The sequence below is a fragment of the Triticum aestivum genome, chromosome 3A, assembly GCF_018294505.1.
Source record: "Triticum aestivum cultivar Chinese Spring chromosome 3A, IWGSC CS RefSeq v2.1, whole genome shotgun sequence".
Taxonomy (NCBI): Eukaryota; Viridiplantae; Streptophyta; class Magnoliopsida; order Poales; family Poaceae; genus Triticum; species Triticum aestivum.
The window spans coordinates 15,982,001-15,999,065 of record NC_057800.1 but is presented as its reverse complement, the minus strand read 5'-3'; the positions used below and the strand labels follow the sequence as shown (position 1 = coordinate 15,999,065).

The 17,065-nt window shown below is 45.2% G+C and overlaps 1 protein-coding gene across 4 annotated transcripts; it reads right to left on the bottom strand.

Annotated features, from left to right (window-relative positions):
- Window positions 1–8,659: 8,659 nt before the first annotated feature.
- LOC123059887 (uncharacterized) lies at window positions 8,660–13,196 on the bottom strand. 4 transcript variants are annotated; one of them, XM_044482425.1, is made up of 7 exons: window positions 12,974–13,195; window positions 12,777–12,858; window positions 11,766–11,848; window positions 10,232–10,834; window positions 9,838–10,113; window positions 9,419–9,688; window positions 8,660–9,272 (listed from the first exon to the last, which is right to left on the bottom strand). In XM_044482425.1, the coding sequence occupies exons 4-7, from the start codon at window positions 10,824–10,826 to the stop codon at window positions 9,157–9,159; spliced, it is 1,257 nt and encodes a 418-aa protein (XP_044338360.1). In that variant the 5' UTR covers window positions 10,827–10,834; window positions 11,766–11,848; window positions 12,777–12,858; window positions 12,974–13,195; the 3' UTR covers window positions 8,660–9,156. The 4 variants fall into 4 exon arrangements, with proteins under 4 accessions (XP_044338360.1, XP_044338358.1, XP_044338362.1 ...); XM_044482423.1 differs by having other exon boundaries at window positions 12,777–12,846; XM_044482427.1 differs by having other exon boundaries at window positions 8,660–9,285; window positions 12,777–13,196.
- Between the last annotated feature and the right edge of the window lie 3,869 nt (window positions 13,197–17,065).

The following is a 17,065-nucleotide window of genomic DNA, read 5'->3' as shown; positions in this document are numbered from 1 at the left end:
AAGGAGGGAGGAAATATAGGTTCCGGTATGAACTCGTGGCACATATTGTTTTTTTAGGGAAGGGCCATCGCGATTAACTTTATTAAAATTAAATAACGCTTACAACGTCCGCTAGAAATTCAGAAATAAAATTTGAAGGTGAGCCCAACCATAAGTTTGATGGATCAACACTTCCATTCTGCGCACATGAGCCACCAATATTTGATTCGTGGTAACAATGCTCAATAACGACCTTTTCAAAATTAACTAACAGTAAACCGCATTCTTCAAGAATTGGGCCTGCCACCATCGAGTGCCCAGAGTCTTGTTCGAAAGTCTCCACTAAGATGAGACTATCCGTTTGTACCAACAAGGAGATGCTGCCAACTGTATTAGCCAATTTTAGGCCTTGAACCAGAACCATAGCTGCAATTTCGGCCGATAACACATCCGCGACATGTTCAACTTTTGTTGTAGATGCTGCAACAAATAAGCCCCGCGAAGAATTAGCACAACTCCAGTGTACATATTCTTGACCGAGTAACTCGTACTGAATAATAACCTTAAACATATTATTACCATGAAAAAAAAGGAAAGCACGGTTCAGAAATGAATCACAGCCCACGGCCACGGGTCGAGATCCAAAAGGAACTCCGTTGCATACATACTTTCTGCTGATCCCTTCCCACTGCGCCTGTGTCGACAAGGACAAGCACTGAGAACTGACCGAGCTGACCTCAACTCCGTCGCCTCTTGCGCTGCGCTGCTTTCTCGTGGACTGCTGCTGCTGCTGCTGCTGCATCAGAGACGGACGGACGGATGGACTCTTTTGTGGCTGCCTGCGTGAGGCAGGCAGGAAATCGTGCTGACGAGCGAGCCATGGCAAGCTGGGCAAGGATCACTGGTTTCAACTTGTATATGCTCCAAATGCATCTCTCTGTCTCGCTTCCTTGGCTCTTAAAAAGCACTCGAGCATTTTGGAAGACATCACCACAATTTCTAGGCTACAAGACTCGATAGCATTTTTGGATGACATCAACACAATTTCTAGGCTTTTGACCACTGAATTCAACTAACTGCAGTATTGACACTAAAATGTTTTATCAGCAACAATTTCCCCACACGGGTCTTTTATAAGCCAGAACATGGCTGCAAACGTTGTTCCAAAAAAACATTTTTCTTTCTATTCCGAATTGTACCCGGGAGACTCTTTGTAACTATTTTGCTTGATTAATAAAGTGCCAACGTTTCTAAAAAAAAAGGATGTCGTGTGGGGGAACATCATCTAGGCACACTCCGTCTCCATCGACCTCATCTACTGGGTGGCCCTGGAGCCCGCGATCTACCCCACCAGGTCCTTCGAAATCAACGGTTGTTGGCCCAACGGCATCCCCGTCATCATGTACACCGGTATCGACCCCGATAAGAACCAGGTGCAGAACGTTGCGTACCCGGCCAACCTCTCGCACCCCTTCCTCCGCGAGTGGATCAAGCCCGACTACAACCCCATCATCACCCCCGGCCATGACATCAATGCTAATCGCTTTCCGAGACCCCACAACAGCGTGGTACGGGCCCGACGGGTACGTACACATACGTTTTCTTTTTGTCGAGATGGGTAGGTAAATGATTACCGTCCACGCCAGTCGCCACTAAGAAATTCTCATCTTGACCCTCCCGACAAATGTTCTTCACAAGTTGGCTCAGAGCTTGGGGGTAGGGGAGGGGGGCGGTGCCCCCCCCCCCTAAAACTATATATTGTGCTATGATTATATGTTGTACACGATATATGTACAGACACTAGAGGTTGGTGGTGGGAAGCAAGGAGAACATGAGGGGGATTGCGGTCTTGTACCGGAGCCGAGACTTCAAGAAGTGGGTCAAGGCGTAACATTCGTTGCACGCGGGGCTCACCGGAATGTGGGAATGTCCCGACTTCTACCCCATGGCGGTGGCCGGAGGCAGCCGTCACCACCAGAGCTGCATCGTGGACACCGTGGAGTTGCACGACTGTGCTGTGGCTGAGGCCGCCGGCCGACCTACCGCGGAGTTGCACGACCATGCTGTTGCTGTGGTTGTGCCAACATCCTCCAGAAGCGGAAGAGGGGGAACATGCGCGCCCTCACCCGGGACCGAGAGTAAAGTTGGACGGTCCATGCCATGATCAGACTGCCACCCAATAAGGTGAGGGAGAGGATAGTGACGGGTCGGAAATTTGAGGTGACCAGTCATGGACCAGATTTGCAAAGTCCGGCTATAGATGCTCTCACATGCCAAAACTTCTTAACTCGTCGATGAAGGGAGACCGCGAGCAGGCACCTGGATCCGATGATCTGGATACACCCGTGGCACGACGTAGCATGCCTGCGGCAATGGCATAGAGCCTCACGCGCGGCTACGTCGCCACATGGAGCCTCACGCGATAGACAGGGCCATCGTGTTGGGAGCGTGTCGGGGATACATAGACGGATGGAGAGGGAGGGAAGATTTTTTTTTTTTTTTGATCAACAAGGAGGGCTCCCCGGCTCCATTACTAAGAAAGGGAGGGAGGAAATATGGGCTCAGGTATAAACTCTTGGTGCATATTCTTGACCGAGTAACTCGTACTGAATGTCCTTTTGGCACGGAAATTCGAGTAATGCTAGACCAACGTAAAGCTACGTGAGGATTTTACCTAGAGAGTGATGTGGAGACAGACAAGGGAAAGAACGGTTCAGAAATGAATCACAGCCCACGACCACGGGGTGGGTCGAGATCCAAAAGGAACTCCGTTGCATACATACTTCCCTTTCCACTGCGCCTGTGTCGACAAGGACAAGGACAAGGACAAGGAACTGACTGGGCTGATCTCAACACCGTCACCTCCTGCGATGCGCTGCGCTGCTTTCTCGTGGACTGCCGCTGAGCACGATTCCCTGTGGACGCACGGATGGCTGCGCATCTTCTATATCTAAATAGCTAGCCCCTACTAATCTATTTTTCTCAGCATGCAAGCATGCCACCTCATCAAGCAACATGCAAATAGAAAAGACCCACTTCAACATTCAATGAGTCATAGGAAAAGGTTGACTTCAACATGCAAACATGCATGATATATTTAATAAATATGTTACAAAAATACAATAATCAAACACAATAAACCATATGTATTTTTAGATTCAGCTCACATATTATTTCTTCGAATATTCTTATTTCCATAAAATTATTAATATCTTAGAAAAATATTGCAAAATAATCCCGCAACAACGTGCGGGGCATCGTCTAGTTCTTTGAAATTTTGACTACAAGATTCAATAGCAGGCATTTTGGATGACATCACCACAATTTCTAGGCTCTTGACCACTTAATTCAACTAACTGCATTATTGACAATAAAATGTTTTATTAGCAACAATTTGCCTCATCGACGAGGGTTTTGGTCCTCATCCGGAAAACGAACTTAGAGCAACTCTAGCAGACCCCGCAAAACACCCCGGCCCGCAAAATAACCGCCAAATTGCGGGTCGGGGCCAGAAAGTCTGCACGATCAGACCCCGCACCCCCGCCCCGGCCCACAAATTTTTTTACGGGGTGCGGCAAATCTTCTCCCCCAACCTCTATCTTCACGGGCTGGGAGGCCGACCCGAGCTCAACCCCTATCCGGCGCAAGATTTGGCGGGAGGGACATTTTGGCGCGCCCTTTCTCGCTCCCCGCACCCTCCGCCACCATTGCCCCCCCCCCCCTTCCACAAGCTCCGACTGCTCCTACCCTGCCGTCCTCGCCGCCATGGATGACCCCATGCTGTCCCCCGTCACCGTCGAGGTTGTGCACGCCCCTTTCCCTCGGGTGGATCTCGTCGCCGGCCATGTTGGCCCCGCCGCCGTCGCCCAAGCACACGCCGCGCCTGCCTGCAAGCGGCAGGGCAACGTGGTCGTGCAAGGCGGAAACCCGGCTGCCCCCGCCGCGATGGCCCGCGCTCCAGGCGCCAACGCCACAGTGCGATCCCGACCGGCAAGGCTGCGGGCGCAAAGCGGAGGAAGGTTCCGGCTTCAAGGAGGTGCTCCGGCGATGCCGTTCAACAAGATTTTGACTACAAGATTCAATAGCAGGCATTTTGGATGACATCACCACAGTTTCTAGGCTTTTGACCAGTGAATTCAACTAACTGCATTATTGACAATAAAATGTCTCATCAGCAACGATTTCCCCCATCAACGAGGGGTTTGGTCCTCATCTCGAAAACGAACTTATTCCCGCCGCTACCGCCCTAATGCTAGAGTTGAGGGTTTGGGGAGGCGGAGGCGATGTTCCAATGGCGCCAACGAGCCAAGGCCTTCGCCACAGCTAGCATATATGGTTAGGGCGCGGAGGCGGATCTGACGACGGGGAAGCCGCCACAGGGGAATAGAAGGGGCTGTTTGGTTCTAGGCCTAGCATTGCCACACTTTGCCATACATTTTTTGCCAGGCTTATCTAAGATTAGTTCAACAAAAATGAGAGTCACAAGTTGGCATGCCTAAGAAAATCTTGCCACACTTTTTATGTGTATGTAATGTGAGGCACTAGTATGACTTGCCTAGGGTGTGGCTTGAACCAAACACTCACCTAAGTTGGTCAAACTTGCCTAACCTTAGGTGTGATAATTTTTGGCAAACTTAATTAGTCTCAAACCAAATAACCCCAAACAACGACAAAAGCGGCAAAAGATGACTTTGACGTCACAGAGAAAATGTGTAAAAGCATATGAAAACTGAGTTGTTGTTTTTTTGCGATGGAAGAACCTGAGCTGTTTGAATTCTTACAATGGTAGAGAAAAAAATAATGACTATAACCCAATTTAAACTAATCGACTATGAAATATAATGGAACTCCGCCTATGCTGTCCCAACATAGCGGGTCCCAAGCCCAGGTAAAGGAGGAGGGTTGTGATAGGCTTGGCGAGCCAACGTAAAAACTCTTATGGAGATGAAACCCAAAAGATTTTCGTTGGGGCGTAACCCTCTCAGCGATGCGCCACATCGGAACCCGGGTGTGGTGGAAAGTGGGCAAGGGCCGGGCCGTCACCCCCCAAGTGGCGCGCCGTATCTTGATCCGGATACGGTGGCAAGTGAGCGAGGATCGGGTCGTCACATCCTTACTGGCGCGCTACATCGGCGCCCGGGTGTAGTGGAAAATGAGCAAGGGTCTTCGCATTTGATTCGACGGGTGCGAAGGGTAAGGAAGCTAGCCGAGCCTAGGAGGATTCGCTTAGGTAGCTGGAACGTAGGGTCTCTGACAGGGAAGCTTTGGGAGCTAGTTGATGCAGCGGTGAGGAGAGGTGTTGATATCCTTTGCGTCCAAGAAACCAAATGAAGAGGACAGAAGGCGAAGGAGGTGGAGGATACCGGCTTCAAGCTGTGGTACATGGGGACGGCTGCAAACAGAAATGGCGTAGGCATCTTGATCAATAAGAGCCTCAAGTATGGAGTGGTAGACGTCAAGAGACGTGGGGACCGGATTATCTTAGTCAAGCTGGTAGTTGAGGACGTGGTTCTCAATGTTATCAGCGCGTATGCCCCGCAAGTAGGCCACAATGAGAACACCAAGAGGGAGTTCTAGAAAGGCCTGGAAGACATGGTTAGGAGTGTACCGATTGGTGAGAAGCTCTTCATAGGAGGAGACCTCAATGGCCACGTGGGTACATCTAACACAGGTTTTGAAGGGGCGCATGGGGGCTTTGGCCATGGCATCAGGAATCAAGAAGGAGAAGATGTCTTAAGCTTTGCTCTAGCCTACAACATGATTGTAGCTAACACCCTCTTTAGAAAGAGAGAATCACATCTGGTGACTTTTAGTAGTGGCCAACACTCTAGCCAGATTGATTTCATCCTCTCGAGAAGAGAAGATAGGCGTGCGTGCCTAAACTGTAAGGTGATACCTGAAGAGAGTGTTGTACCCCAGCATAAGCTGGTGGTTGCTGACTTCCGCTTTCGGATTCGTGTCCAGCGGGATAAGCGTGCCAAAGTCGCTAGAACGAAGTGGTGGAAGCTCAAGGGGGAGGTAGCTCAGGTGTTCAAGGAGAGGGTCATTAAGGAGGGCCCTTGGGAGGAAGGAGGGGATGCGGACAATGTGTGGATGAAGATGGCGACTTGCATTCGTAAGGTGGCCTCGGAGGAGTTTGGAGTGTCCAGGGGAAGGAGAAGCGAAGATAGGGATACCTGGTGGTGGAATGATGATGTCCAGAAGGCGATTAAAGAGAAGAAAGATTGCTTCATACGCCTATACCTGGATAGGAGTGCAGACAACATAGAGAAGTACAATATGGCGAAGAAGGCCGCAAAGCAATCTGTTGGTGAAGCAAGGGGTCGGGCATATGAGGACCTCTACCAACGGTTAGGCACGAAGGAAGGTGAAAGGGACATCTATAAGGTGGCCAAGATCCGAGAGAGGAAGACGAGGGACATTGGCCAAGTCAAATGCATCAAGGACGGAGCAGGCCAACTCTTGGTGAAGGACGAGGAGATTAAGCATAGATGGCGGGAGTACTTCGACAAGCTGTTCAATGGGGAGAATCAGAGTTCTACCATTGAACTAGACGACTCCTTTGATGAAACCAACATGCGTTTTGTGCGGCGAATCCAGGAGTCTGAGGTGAAGGAGGCTTTAAAAATGATGAAAGGAGGCAAGGCAATTGGCCCTGATTGTATCCCCATTGAGGTGTGGAAAGGTCTCGCGGACATAGCAATAGTATGGCTAACCAAGCTTTTCAACCTCATTTTTCGGGTAAACAAGATGACAGAAGAATGGAGACGGAGTATATTAGTACCAATCTTCAAGAACAAGGGGGATGTTCAGAGTTGTACTAATTACCGTGGAATTAAGCGGATGAGCCATACAATGAAGCTATGGGAGAGAGTCATTGAGCACCTCTTAAGAAGAATGACAAGCGTGACCCAAACTCAGTTTGGTTTCATGCCTGGGAGGTCGACCATGGAAGTCATTTTCTTGGTACGACAACTTATGGAGAGATATAGGGAGCAAAAGAAGGACTTGCATATGGTGTTCATTGACTTGGAGAAGGCCTATGATAAGATACCGCGGAATGTCATGTGGTGGGCCTTGGAGAAACACAAAGTCCCAGCAAAGTACATTACCCTCATCAAGGACATGTACGATAATGTTGTGACAAGTGTTCGAACAAGTGATGTCGACACCGATGACTTCCCGATTAAGATAGGACTGCATCAGGGGTCAGCTTTGAGCCCTTATCTTTTTGCATTGGTGATGGATGAGGTCACAAGGAATATACAAGGAGATATCCCATGGTGTATGCTCTTTGCGGATGATGTGGTGCTAGTTGACGATAGTCGGACGGGGGTAAATAGGAAGTTAGAGTTATGGAGACAAACCTTGGAATCGAAAGGGTTTAGGCTTAGTAGAACTAAAACCGAGTACATGATGTGCGGTTTCAGTACTACTAGGTGTGAGGAGGAGGAGGTTAGCCTTGATGGCCAGATGGTACCTCGGAAGGACACCTTTCGGTATTTGGGGTCAATGTTGCAGGAGGATGGGGGTATTGATGAATATGTGAACCATCGAATCAAAGCCGGATGGATGAAGTGGCGCCAAGCTTCTGGCATTCTCTGTGACAAGAGAGTGCCACAAAAGTTAAAAGGCAAGTTCTACAGGACGGCGGTTCGACCCGCAATGTTGTATGGCGCGAAGTGTTGGCCGACTAAAAGGCGACATGTTCAACAGTTAGGTGTGGCGGAGATGCGTATGTTGAGATGGATGTGTGGCCACACGAGGAAGGATCGAGTTCGGAATGATGATATACGAGATAGAGTTGGGGTAGCACCAATTGAGGAGAAGCTTGTCCAACATCGTCTGAGATGGTTTGGGCATATTCAGCGCAGGCCTCCAGAAGCTCCAGTGCATAGCGGACGGCTAAAGCGTGCGGAGAATGTCAAGAGAGGGCGGGGTAGACCGAATTTGACATGGGAGGAGTCCGTTAAAAGAGACCTGAAGGATTGGAGTATCACCAAAGAGCTAGCTATGGACAGGGGTGCGTGGAAGCTTGCTATCCATGTGCCAGAGCCATAAGTTGGTTGCGAGATCCTATGGGTTTCACCTCTAGTTTACCCCAACTTGTTTGGGACTAAAGGCTTTGTTGTTGTTGTTGACTATGAAATATAATGGGATAACATCTTATTCACCGTTACAAATATGGTTCCATGTTATGTACCTAATAAGTCGACCAAGATTATCTTATATCTTAGTCGATTAGACTTACACTTCAATTTCTTTAAAAAAATGGCAAGGCCCCGAAGGTTACAGGAGTTAACGGAGCAACCTAAGAGTGTATTTGAGTTAAAATTTTGTAGGAGTAAATCATGCATTGTTAGCTTCTCTAATGGCGCAAATGATTTATTTATTTATTTTCAAATATCTCTCTACTGCTCATTTATACTCCAAGTTCCCCCAATTACAAGTATTTTGTACAGAGGGAGGGAGTAGTTTGTTAAATCGAACAAACTCTTAAAAAAAAGTACTGCGCCCTCACAAACTAGTCTGCTCCCTCCCCATTTTTGTCAGATCCATATCTCCTAGCTGGCCGTGGCATGTCTGAAATTTTCTCTTCATAGCTAGCATTAAATCGATAGTTTTAAAAGATCTTTCAAGTCTTTGCAAAATATAAAAAGGAAATTTCAAGGCAGAAATGTAATGCTCCAAAAGCTTGTATTCTTAACCACAGCAAATAGCACTTATGTCATGCATAACATTACCAGGCGTGCAAGTTACACTCACACTAGTACATTCATCTATGAACAGAACTAAACTATATATATAGCTTCAGCCTTCATCTGCCAAAGCCAAAACACACTTTTTTCACAAAAAATCAAAATGCAATTGCTCTCACAAATTGCAATCTATTGTTGGTTTGGTTACATCTCAGCCTGGAGACAGGATGGCAAAAAAGTCTAAATTCTAAGTAGTTTCCTAAGCTCCCAGATAACAGCAGCTGCGCGCCATTTCCAGGTTCACCAAAATACCACCTAATGACGTGCTTGACAAAACCAGCCCAAAAATCACCCACAACTGACATTCTAGAGGAATGCAGAGAGATGGGGGCAACACGAGCTCCGATCCCAGTACGGATACAATAAGAGTGGTTACCTATGAGATGAACTACAGCAACAGTAGCTAGAAAGATTCAGTCTAAGGAGTTAGTTTGCAGGGTCGGTAGTTCTTCGTACGATGTTTCACCTTCCCACTCATCAGATTTGCGTCGCCACCTTCTGAGGACAGAGCCTTCGGGCTAGTGCAAGTTAGGCCTGCAGCAGATCACTGTTAACATTTTTCAGGGAAGGCGACTGTTAACTCCAAATGCTAGGAATTTGTTGCAATGTATGCTTTGATATGGATTGTTTGCATGATAAAGCACACAACTGTAATGACAAAGGGATAGAGAGGAATTTACTGGGGAATGGCGCTGATGTGTGAGGACAATTCGGCGACTCGGCATGTGGGAGAGCGAGGACAGCCGTACCAAGAGGTGGTTTTTCTGTATGGTTCTTCTTCTTAGGATGTTTCGTCTTCAGTCTCACGAGCTTTGCGTCGCCACCTTCAGAAGTCACAGCTTTAGGAGTGCCGGTATGGTGGTTCTTCCTAGGACGTTTCACCTTCGCTCTCACCAGCTTTGTGTCGCCACCTTCAGACGTCAGAGCCTTCGGAGGGGTGGAAGTCAAGCCTGCAGCAAGACCATTAACATTTTTCTGGTAAGGTCGCTGCTCACTTCAAAGACTAGGAATTTGTTGCGATATTTGCATTGAAATGGATCGTTTGCATGATAAATATGTACACAACTGTAATGACAAAAGGGGAACGAGAGGAATTTACTAGCGAATGGCCCTGATGTTGGAGAGCCAAGACAATTCGGTGATCCAACATGTGGGAGAGCGAGCACAACTGTATCAACAGGTGGTTTTTCTGTATGGTTCTTCTTCTTAGGATGTTTCGTCTTCAGTCTCACGGGCTTTGCGTCGCCACCTTCAGAAGTCACAGCTTTAGGAGTGCCGGTATGGTGGTTCTTCCTAGGACGTTTCACCTTCGCTCTCACCAGCTTTGTGTCGCCACCTTCAGACATCAGAGCCTTCGGAGCGGTGGAAGTCAGGCCTGCAGCAAGTCACCGTTAACATTTTTCTGGTAAGGCCGCTGCTCACTTCAAAGACTAGGAATTTGTTGCAATGTTTGCATTGAAATGGATCGTTTGCATGATAAATATGTACTCAACTGTAATGACAAAAGGGGAACGAGAGGAATTTACTAGCGAATGGCCCTGATGTTGGAGAGCCAAGACAATTCAGTGATCCAGCATGTGGGAGAGCGAGCACAACCGTATCAACAGGTGGTTTTTCCGTAACCAAGGACACTGCGGTAGCTTCCAAAGCATGTACGGACTCAGCAGTCTCTTGCCTTCCTTCGCTAGCTGCAACAGAGACAACCTGCACATCTTGACTTCCTTGACTAGCTGCAACAAGAGGTGCTTCCTCCATAATCATGGACGATGCGGTAGCTTCCAAAGCATGTCCGGGCTCAGAAGCCTCTTGCCTTCCTTCACTAGCTGCAACAAACACAGCCTGCCTATCTTGACTTCCTTCATTGGCTGCAACAAACACAGCCTGCTCATCTTGACTTCCTTCACCAGCTGCAACAAACACGGCCTGCACCCCTTGGCTTCCTTCACCAGCAAGGAAAAACACACCCTGCTTATCAAGCAACATCGCCCGGTGTTGAGTTGCAATCTGATCCTCATGAACAGTCTCCTCATCGCTGCTCAAGTCAATAATGTTATCATCGCTCAGCTCTATGAAATCTATTAAGGTCATTGTGTGGCCTGAAATAGTAAAAATGTGTGAGCAATGATTAATGAAGAGTAGTGCAGGAACATAAAGAGCTGAAGCTATATCCGTCGAACTAGATCAAACTGTGCGCATAGATCACCAGATAAACCATGTCAAAAACAGTAAGGGGAAAAGCTGAAAAGGTATGCTGCTGCTGGTTATGTATTTGCTAACTGAGTATACCACAATACTGTATCGAATATGTTGATATGTTATTTTTTCACACAGAATATGTTATTTTTTGTATTAAATAGAAAGCCTTGTGGGGATATGTTATTTTTTTTGTATACCACAAACTTGTATTGAATATGTAAGTCAAAACCAAACCATGATAGTTTATCAATAAAAATGAAACCATACACAGGTGACACTGAGAAATTCCTTCCCTCAGACACATTCCATAAACTTAGTATTCTGCAAGTCAACACTACTGTAAGTTGATTGCTGAATCGTCAACTTATCCCTCTTTAAGTGTTGCTATATCTAAGCAATTATGTTAATTTTGCCTTGATAGCCTCTACAAGTCACAAACTCCCTTTTTAATACACAGGAAATCTCTTCATTTAATAGACGTGGTAAAGTATAAAAAGGTGAAAGTTCTATTGATGACAAATTTACTAAAATTATTGTCGTGCAGCCAGTCATAAACATCACATGTATTTAAGGGCACCCTATGTTTTAGTGTGCGAGTTCAAAGACCTATGATTGCAAAACTCAACATCTGTGTTGATTCATACATGTTGGTTGAGTTTATTATTGATTCATTTACTGAACTTCACACCAGAGTTGCAAAATCTCAGGGTCCTGAATTTTTTGCAAGATTTGTTCAGAAATTCAACAAGCAAAGACGGGTCTAGTTGACGGAGAAAACTTTGCTTGCAGTTTACAAGAGCACCAGGTAGCAAGGGTATGAAAATAGGATACCTTATACTGGAGGAATTGACAGCAGTTACGGAGCCAATCTTCTTAAACACGGGCCCAAGTTTCCTCAGCTTCACCGGATCAAACTGTGCACACAGATCACCAGAGAAACCATGTCAAAACAGTAAGGAGAAAAGGTGTTCTGATGGGTTGTGTTGACATGTTATTTTTTGTATACGATAAAATGCTATTCAATATGCAAGTCAAAACTAGACCATGATGCTCTATCAATAAAAAATGGAATTAAAGCATATGCAAATGACATTCCATAAATTTAGTAATCTGCAAGTACAAAAAAACACTAGTATAAGTTGACTGCCATATTGTCAAGTTATCCCTCTTTAAGAATTGTTTGAGATACTAATACCATGTCAACAGAGCAGCTAGTGTTCCCGTAATTAACTGTTGTTTTTGCCTAGACAGCGCCTCCAAGTTAGAGCACCGGCCATGAACTTTCTTCATTTAACACACGTGGTAAACCATGAAATGGTGAAAGCACTACTGATGACAAATGTACTAGTAACATTCTTGTCATGCGGCCAGTCACAAGCACCCCAAATATATATTTTTTAGTGTGCGCGTTCAAAGACCTATATATGATTGCAGAACACTAGCATCCGCGTTGATTCAAACTACATGTTGGCTGAGTTTGTTACTGATTCATCTACTGAATTTCACACTAGACAAGAGCCACAAAATCTCAGGGGTCTGAATTTTCTGCAAGATTTGTTCAGAAATTACAACTGTGTTTGCAGTTTACAAGAGCAGCAGGTTGGTTCTTTACTGAACCTTAGAGAATGATGTGCCTTTAGCCAGGTGCTTTGGTTGAAAGGTGTGCTCAGCCCAAACAAATCGCATTCAGCTAGTACCACCACCTATGTGTCAGGAGATGAAACTCTGTTTTACTGTTCAACGTACTGCTGGTACTAGTTTAAGGTGACTTGGGTGGGATAAGCAATTCGGAAGTAGATCATCTGAAAAGAAGATATCTGCAAGACAAGACATGGAACGGACCTTTCTTTTATCTGCTTCCCCTTCTCACTCCACCTCCAGCCTGGTTCCTGTCTCGCTTCGCCCCCTCCGCCTGCTTGCCCCGCTTCCAAGCCCCAACAAGATGGAAACGAGGCCGCGGGACGGATCGACCGGAGAAAATTAGAGAAACCCTCACAAAATCAACTCCAAGAAACAGATGGAGGGTTCCTAATCCTCACCCGCGGGGCGGATCGACCGGAGGTCCGGCGGAGGAGGATGAAGAGTGGATCTGTCTGATTGTTTGGAAGGGAGGAAGGCGAGCTGGATCGGCTCAGTCAAGAAGAAGAAGGTGGGTCAGCTGCTCTGTTCCTCTCCCATGGGGATGGGGTGGGGTGGGGTGGAGTGGAAGAGGAAGGAGCCATGGAACTGAGCGTGGGGGTTTCTGTACCACCGTGGGACCCGCCAAGAACAGTGGCCGAGCACAAAGAAGAGCGTTGAACAACTGCCACCCAAAATTGACCGCCGCCTTTTCTTCTTCTTCTTTTTTTTGAAAATATAAAAGCGCCATTTTTGAATCAAAGAAACTTTCAACGTTTATTACAATGGATGTTTTGTTTTTGTTTTTGTAGGATTCCATATTAATAAAGCCACACGACCAAGTGATAGAAAGTATTGAGTTAATCCTCGAGGGCTGACCAAAAAAAAATAAACGACAAAGAAATCCTAGAACGCAAAAAACGCACAAACTCGTGCGCAACTAAACCTCTCTGGCGCGTCACCGAGAAGAATCATTTGACGCGGGTCATTGGGGCCAACCAGTATCATCGTTGGGGCAGCCCTAGAAGATGGGCCACCGGAGTAGCGGGCCCTCCATGGGCCAGATCTAATGCAGACCTCAGAGCCCACCACAACCTAACCTTAGATCTATCACCAACGGTGTTGGAAACCCTCACACCACCCTCACCGGCTGCCTGTCATGGCCTGGCCTGAGCATGCCCCCGCCCCGCACCGACGAAGAGGGCGGTTCGCGTCTCCCGAAGGAGCCGGCATGTCACGGCATTGGAGCATCGCACTCTAGCATAGTAGGGCTCGAGACCGCGACGCCACCACAAGGACACATGCATTCCACCTCCGAGTGCCACCATCGCCACCAAGCCCAGTCCCGCCGTCACACGCCAGCCCACACGCAAGTCGTGGCAGCATCGTCCACCTCCAAGTGTTGCATGCACCAGATCCACCCCCACCACCTGGAGCACGGATGACACTAGCTCTGACGCCGCCACCTCCAACCACCTCCTCCACCCAGAGTAGATGCAACGACCCACCAAGGTCGTCGCCCGATCCCACTGATAGCCTGCAAGTGCACATAATTTTGTTGTAACCTTTTCGAAGTAAAAATATAAATCTCACAGGGAGCACATGAAATGACATGTGTTCCTTGTAGTGAATTATTACGAAGTTCCTTCAACAATTTTTGGCATAAGATCGAAAGTTTCTAGGTTTGAGTTCTTATTTTTGCACAGTCATGGAGTTGCACGGAATTTCGTTATCGAAACTACTTCACAGACGATTTTTGGCTGAACGATATATGCACGATAGCTAATGCAAGGGCCTACGGCTGTTCGGAATTGCTAATCAATGGTGCGAGGAGCCATGTCGTTTATGTATCGGCTAGCAATCGTCGTGTGTGTAGCAATGGTGTTTTGTTATTATGTTGCGAGTGGAAACCACTTGTCAAGGATATACACTAGGGAAGTGGTGAAGAAATCTAGGATCGATGTCATTAGACTAACAACTCTATAATACAATAGAAATTGTAGGTTGGCTAGAATAATTTTGTTGTCACTATGTTTTAGTGATCCGACTCGTATATGGCGTACACATAGAGTACAATGCGAAAGAAAGAGACTTAGAGTATAAGACAAGTAACACGTGGTTTAAACTTATTGTATTATGGTCCTAATATAAACGAAGATATTTGGATGACATATATAGTATATCTTGGAGTATAAGACAACTTATATGCGGTTTAAACACAATATACATCTAACATGACCCTGATATGAAAGATGATATTTTGGATGATATGGACACGGTCTCTAACCTCTATAATACTAGTGGTTGGGCCTTTTGAGAGGAAGTTATGCGCGTATTTCTCCCTCTTAAAGAAAAAAATCGCAGCTTCATCCTAAAATTTTAAAAACTTTCTTGGCAACCCGTGGACATCACATCCATCTCAAAAAGAAAAAGGGAAAACCTAAAAAAATCACAGAAAGAAAAAACAAAAAAGTCTCACTTTCATCTTCTAAAAATAATCTCCAAAATAAAAACTTTTCTGAAAAGAAAAAAAGTATCACTTTCATCTTCCAAAAGTAATCTACAAAAAAATCAAAACGTTTCTTGCCACAGCCAATCAACATGCGCCATGTGGCCATGCTAGTTGGTTGCCCTTCCCCCGCATGTTAATGTGCTTACTATCCTCGACAACTCTCATTTCCACTTGGAACATACTAACGAGATATTGATTTTTCGTGCAAAAGATTTACGGGAAACAAATCAAGTACTCCCTTCGGTCCATATTAATTGTTGATGAATTAGTACCTAAGTGACTTTCATGCATTATTCAATCAAACTATATGTTTTTCTAAATGATAGCTATCAAAGCCAGGAAGTTCAAAGGACTTAACCAAGCAATCGTACAAGCGCATTATAGAGTAAAAAAAATAGGAATAAATCCTGCATTATCAGCTTCTCTAATGCTGAGCTCGCATTTTCTTTCTTTCAAATATCTCTCTACTGTCCACTTAGAGTTAAGTAGAACAAACTCTTCTTAAGAAAATTTTGCACCCTCGCAAACTCTTATGGCCTATTATCTTTGTGTGGTTTGTTAAATGCATATGGAAAAGGTCCATTTTAAACCATGAACTTGTAGAGTTTAGCTAAATCAAACCAACAACCCCGAATCCGGGTAGTTGGCATCCCGAACTTATCAATCCCGGTCTAAATCAAACCCTGGAGCTGTTTGGTGCACCGGGAAAGCAACGATCCTGGGATTACATCTCTCAGGTCGCTCCTTTGATGGGCGGCCAACCTGCAAAATAGTCTTGATTTTTTTACGGATTTGAAAAAAATGTGCATGATATTAAAAAATGTTTGCATGATATTGAATGTCTCGAACAATTTTTGAAAACTGGAACATTTAAAAAATGGGAATATTTTTTGGAATTTGATTTTTTAATGAGAGTAAATATTTAAAGCTTTGATCATATTTTTCAGAACGCGACCAAAATTTTAGAATTCTGAACATTTCTCTAAGAAACAAACATTTTCAGAAAATCATAATCATGTCTTTTAAAAATGTTAAACATGTATAAAACAAGGACCCTGATAAATCCTGAATGTCCGGATTTAAACATGTCATCCCGAACGTTTCTCATGGCAACTTTAGTTGACGCGAGGTGGCAACTTTAGTTGTTAAAACATGGTTGTCCGAGTTCAGTTTTTTTTTATCAGAAAATTTCCATCTTTGCCAATCTCATGTGAACTGAAGTTGCCGTGAAAAACTTTCGGCTTGCCATGCTTAAAATCCGAATGTTCGGATTTATCATTTTCATAAAACAATGTTCCTAATGTATACAAAAAATGCAGAAGATGTATGTAAATAGTAGACATCAAAAAACAATTATTTAATAAAAGTATTCCTGATGTATACGAAAATTATAAAATGTCTATCAAAAAGAAAGTTGACATCAAACCATATATTTGGGAAAAAAAGTTAACCATCTACTTGAAAACTGTTAAACATGTATTGAAAAATATACCTCATGTATATGTAGAATGTAGACTTGTGTTTTTGAAAAACCTCAAAGAAAACGGAGAAAGAAACAGAAGAAGAAGAAAACCAGAAAAAACCATATTTTAAAAAGAAGTGAAATAAAATAAGAAAACCTGAAAAAAGCGAGAAAGAAACACAAAAAGCAAAACCCGATGAAGAAATTAAAAAAATAGAAGAAAAAGCATAAAAGGAAAAAACCGAAACAAGAAGCGATCAGAACGAATGGAGGAACACACGACCTAGTCAATGATCCCAGGGTTTCTCATGCCACGTCAGTGAGTACCAGCTAAACGCTCTTAAGGTTTATAATAGACCGGGATCGGACAATTTGATGTGCTCATTTCAAAAATTAGGAGTTCAAGGTTCAATTTAGATGTCGTCTACAAGTTCAAGATTTGTTTTGGACTTTCTTAAAAATGATTGTGCGGCATCGGCTAGGGTCAGTGCAAAATATCCGATCCTTTGGCGTGGCCGTTTTGGTCTGCCGTCTCAAAAA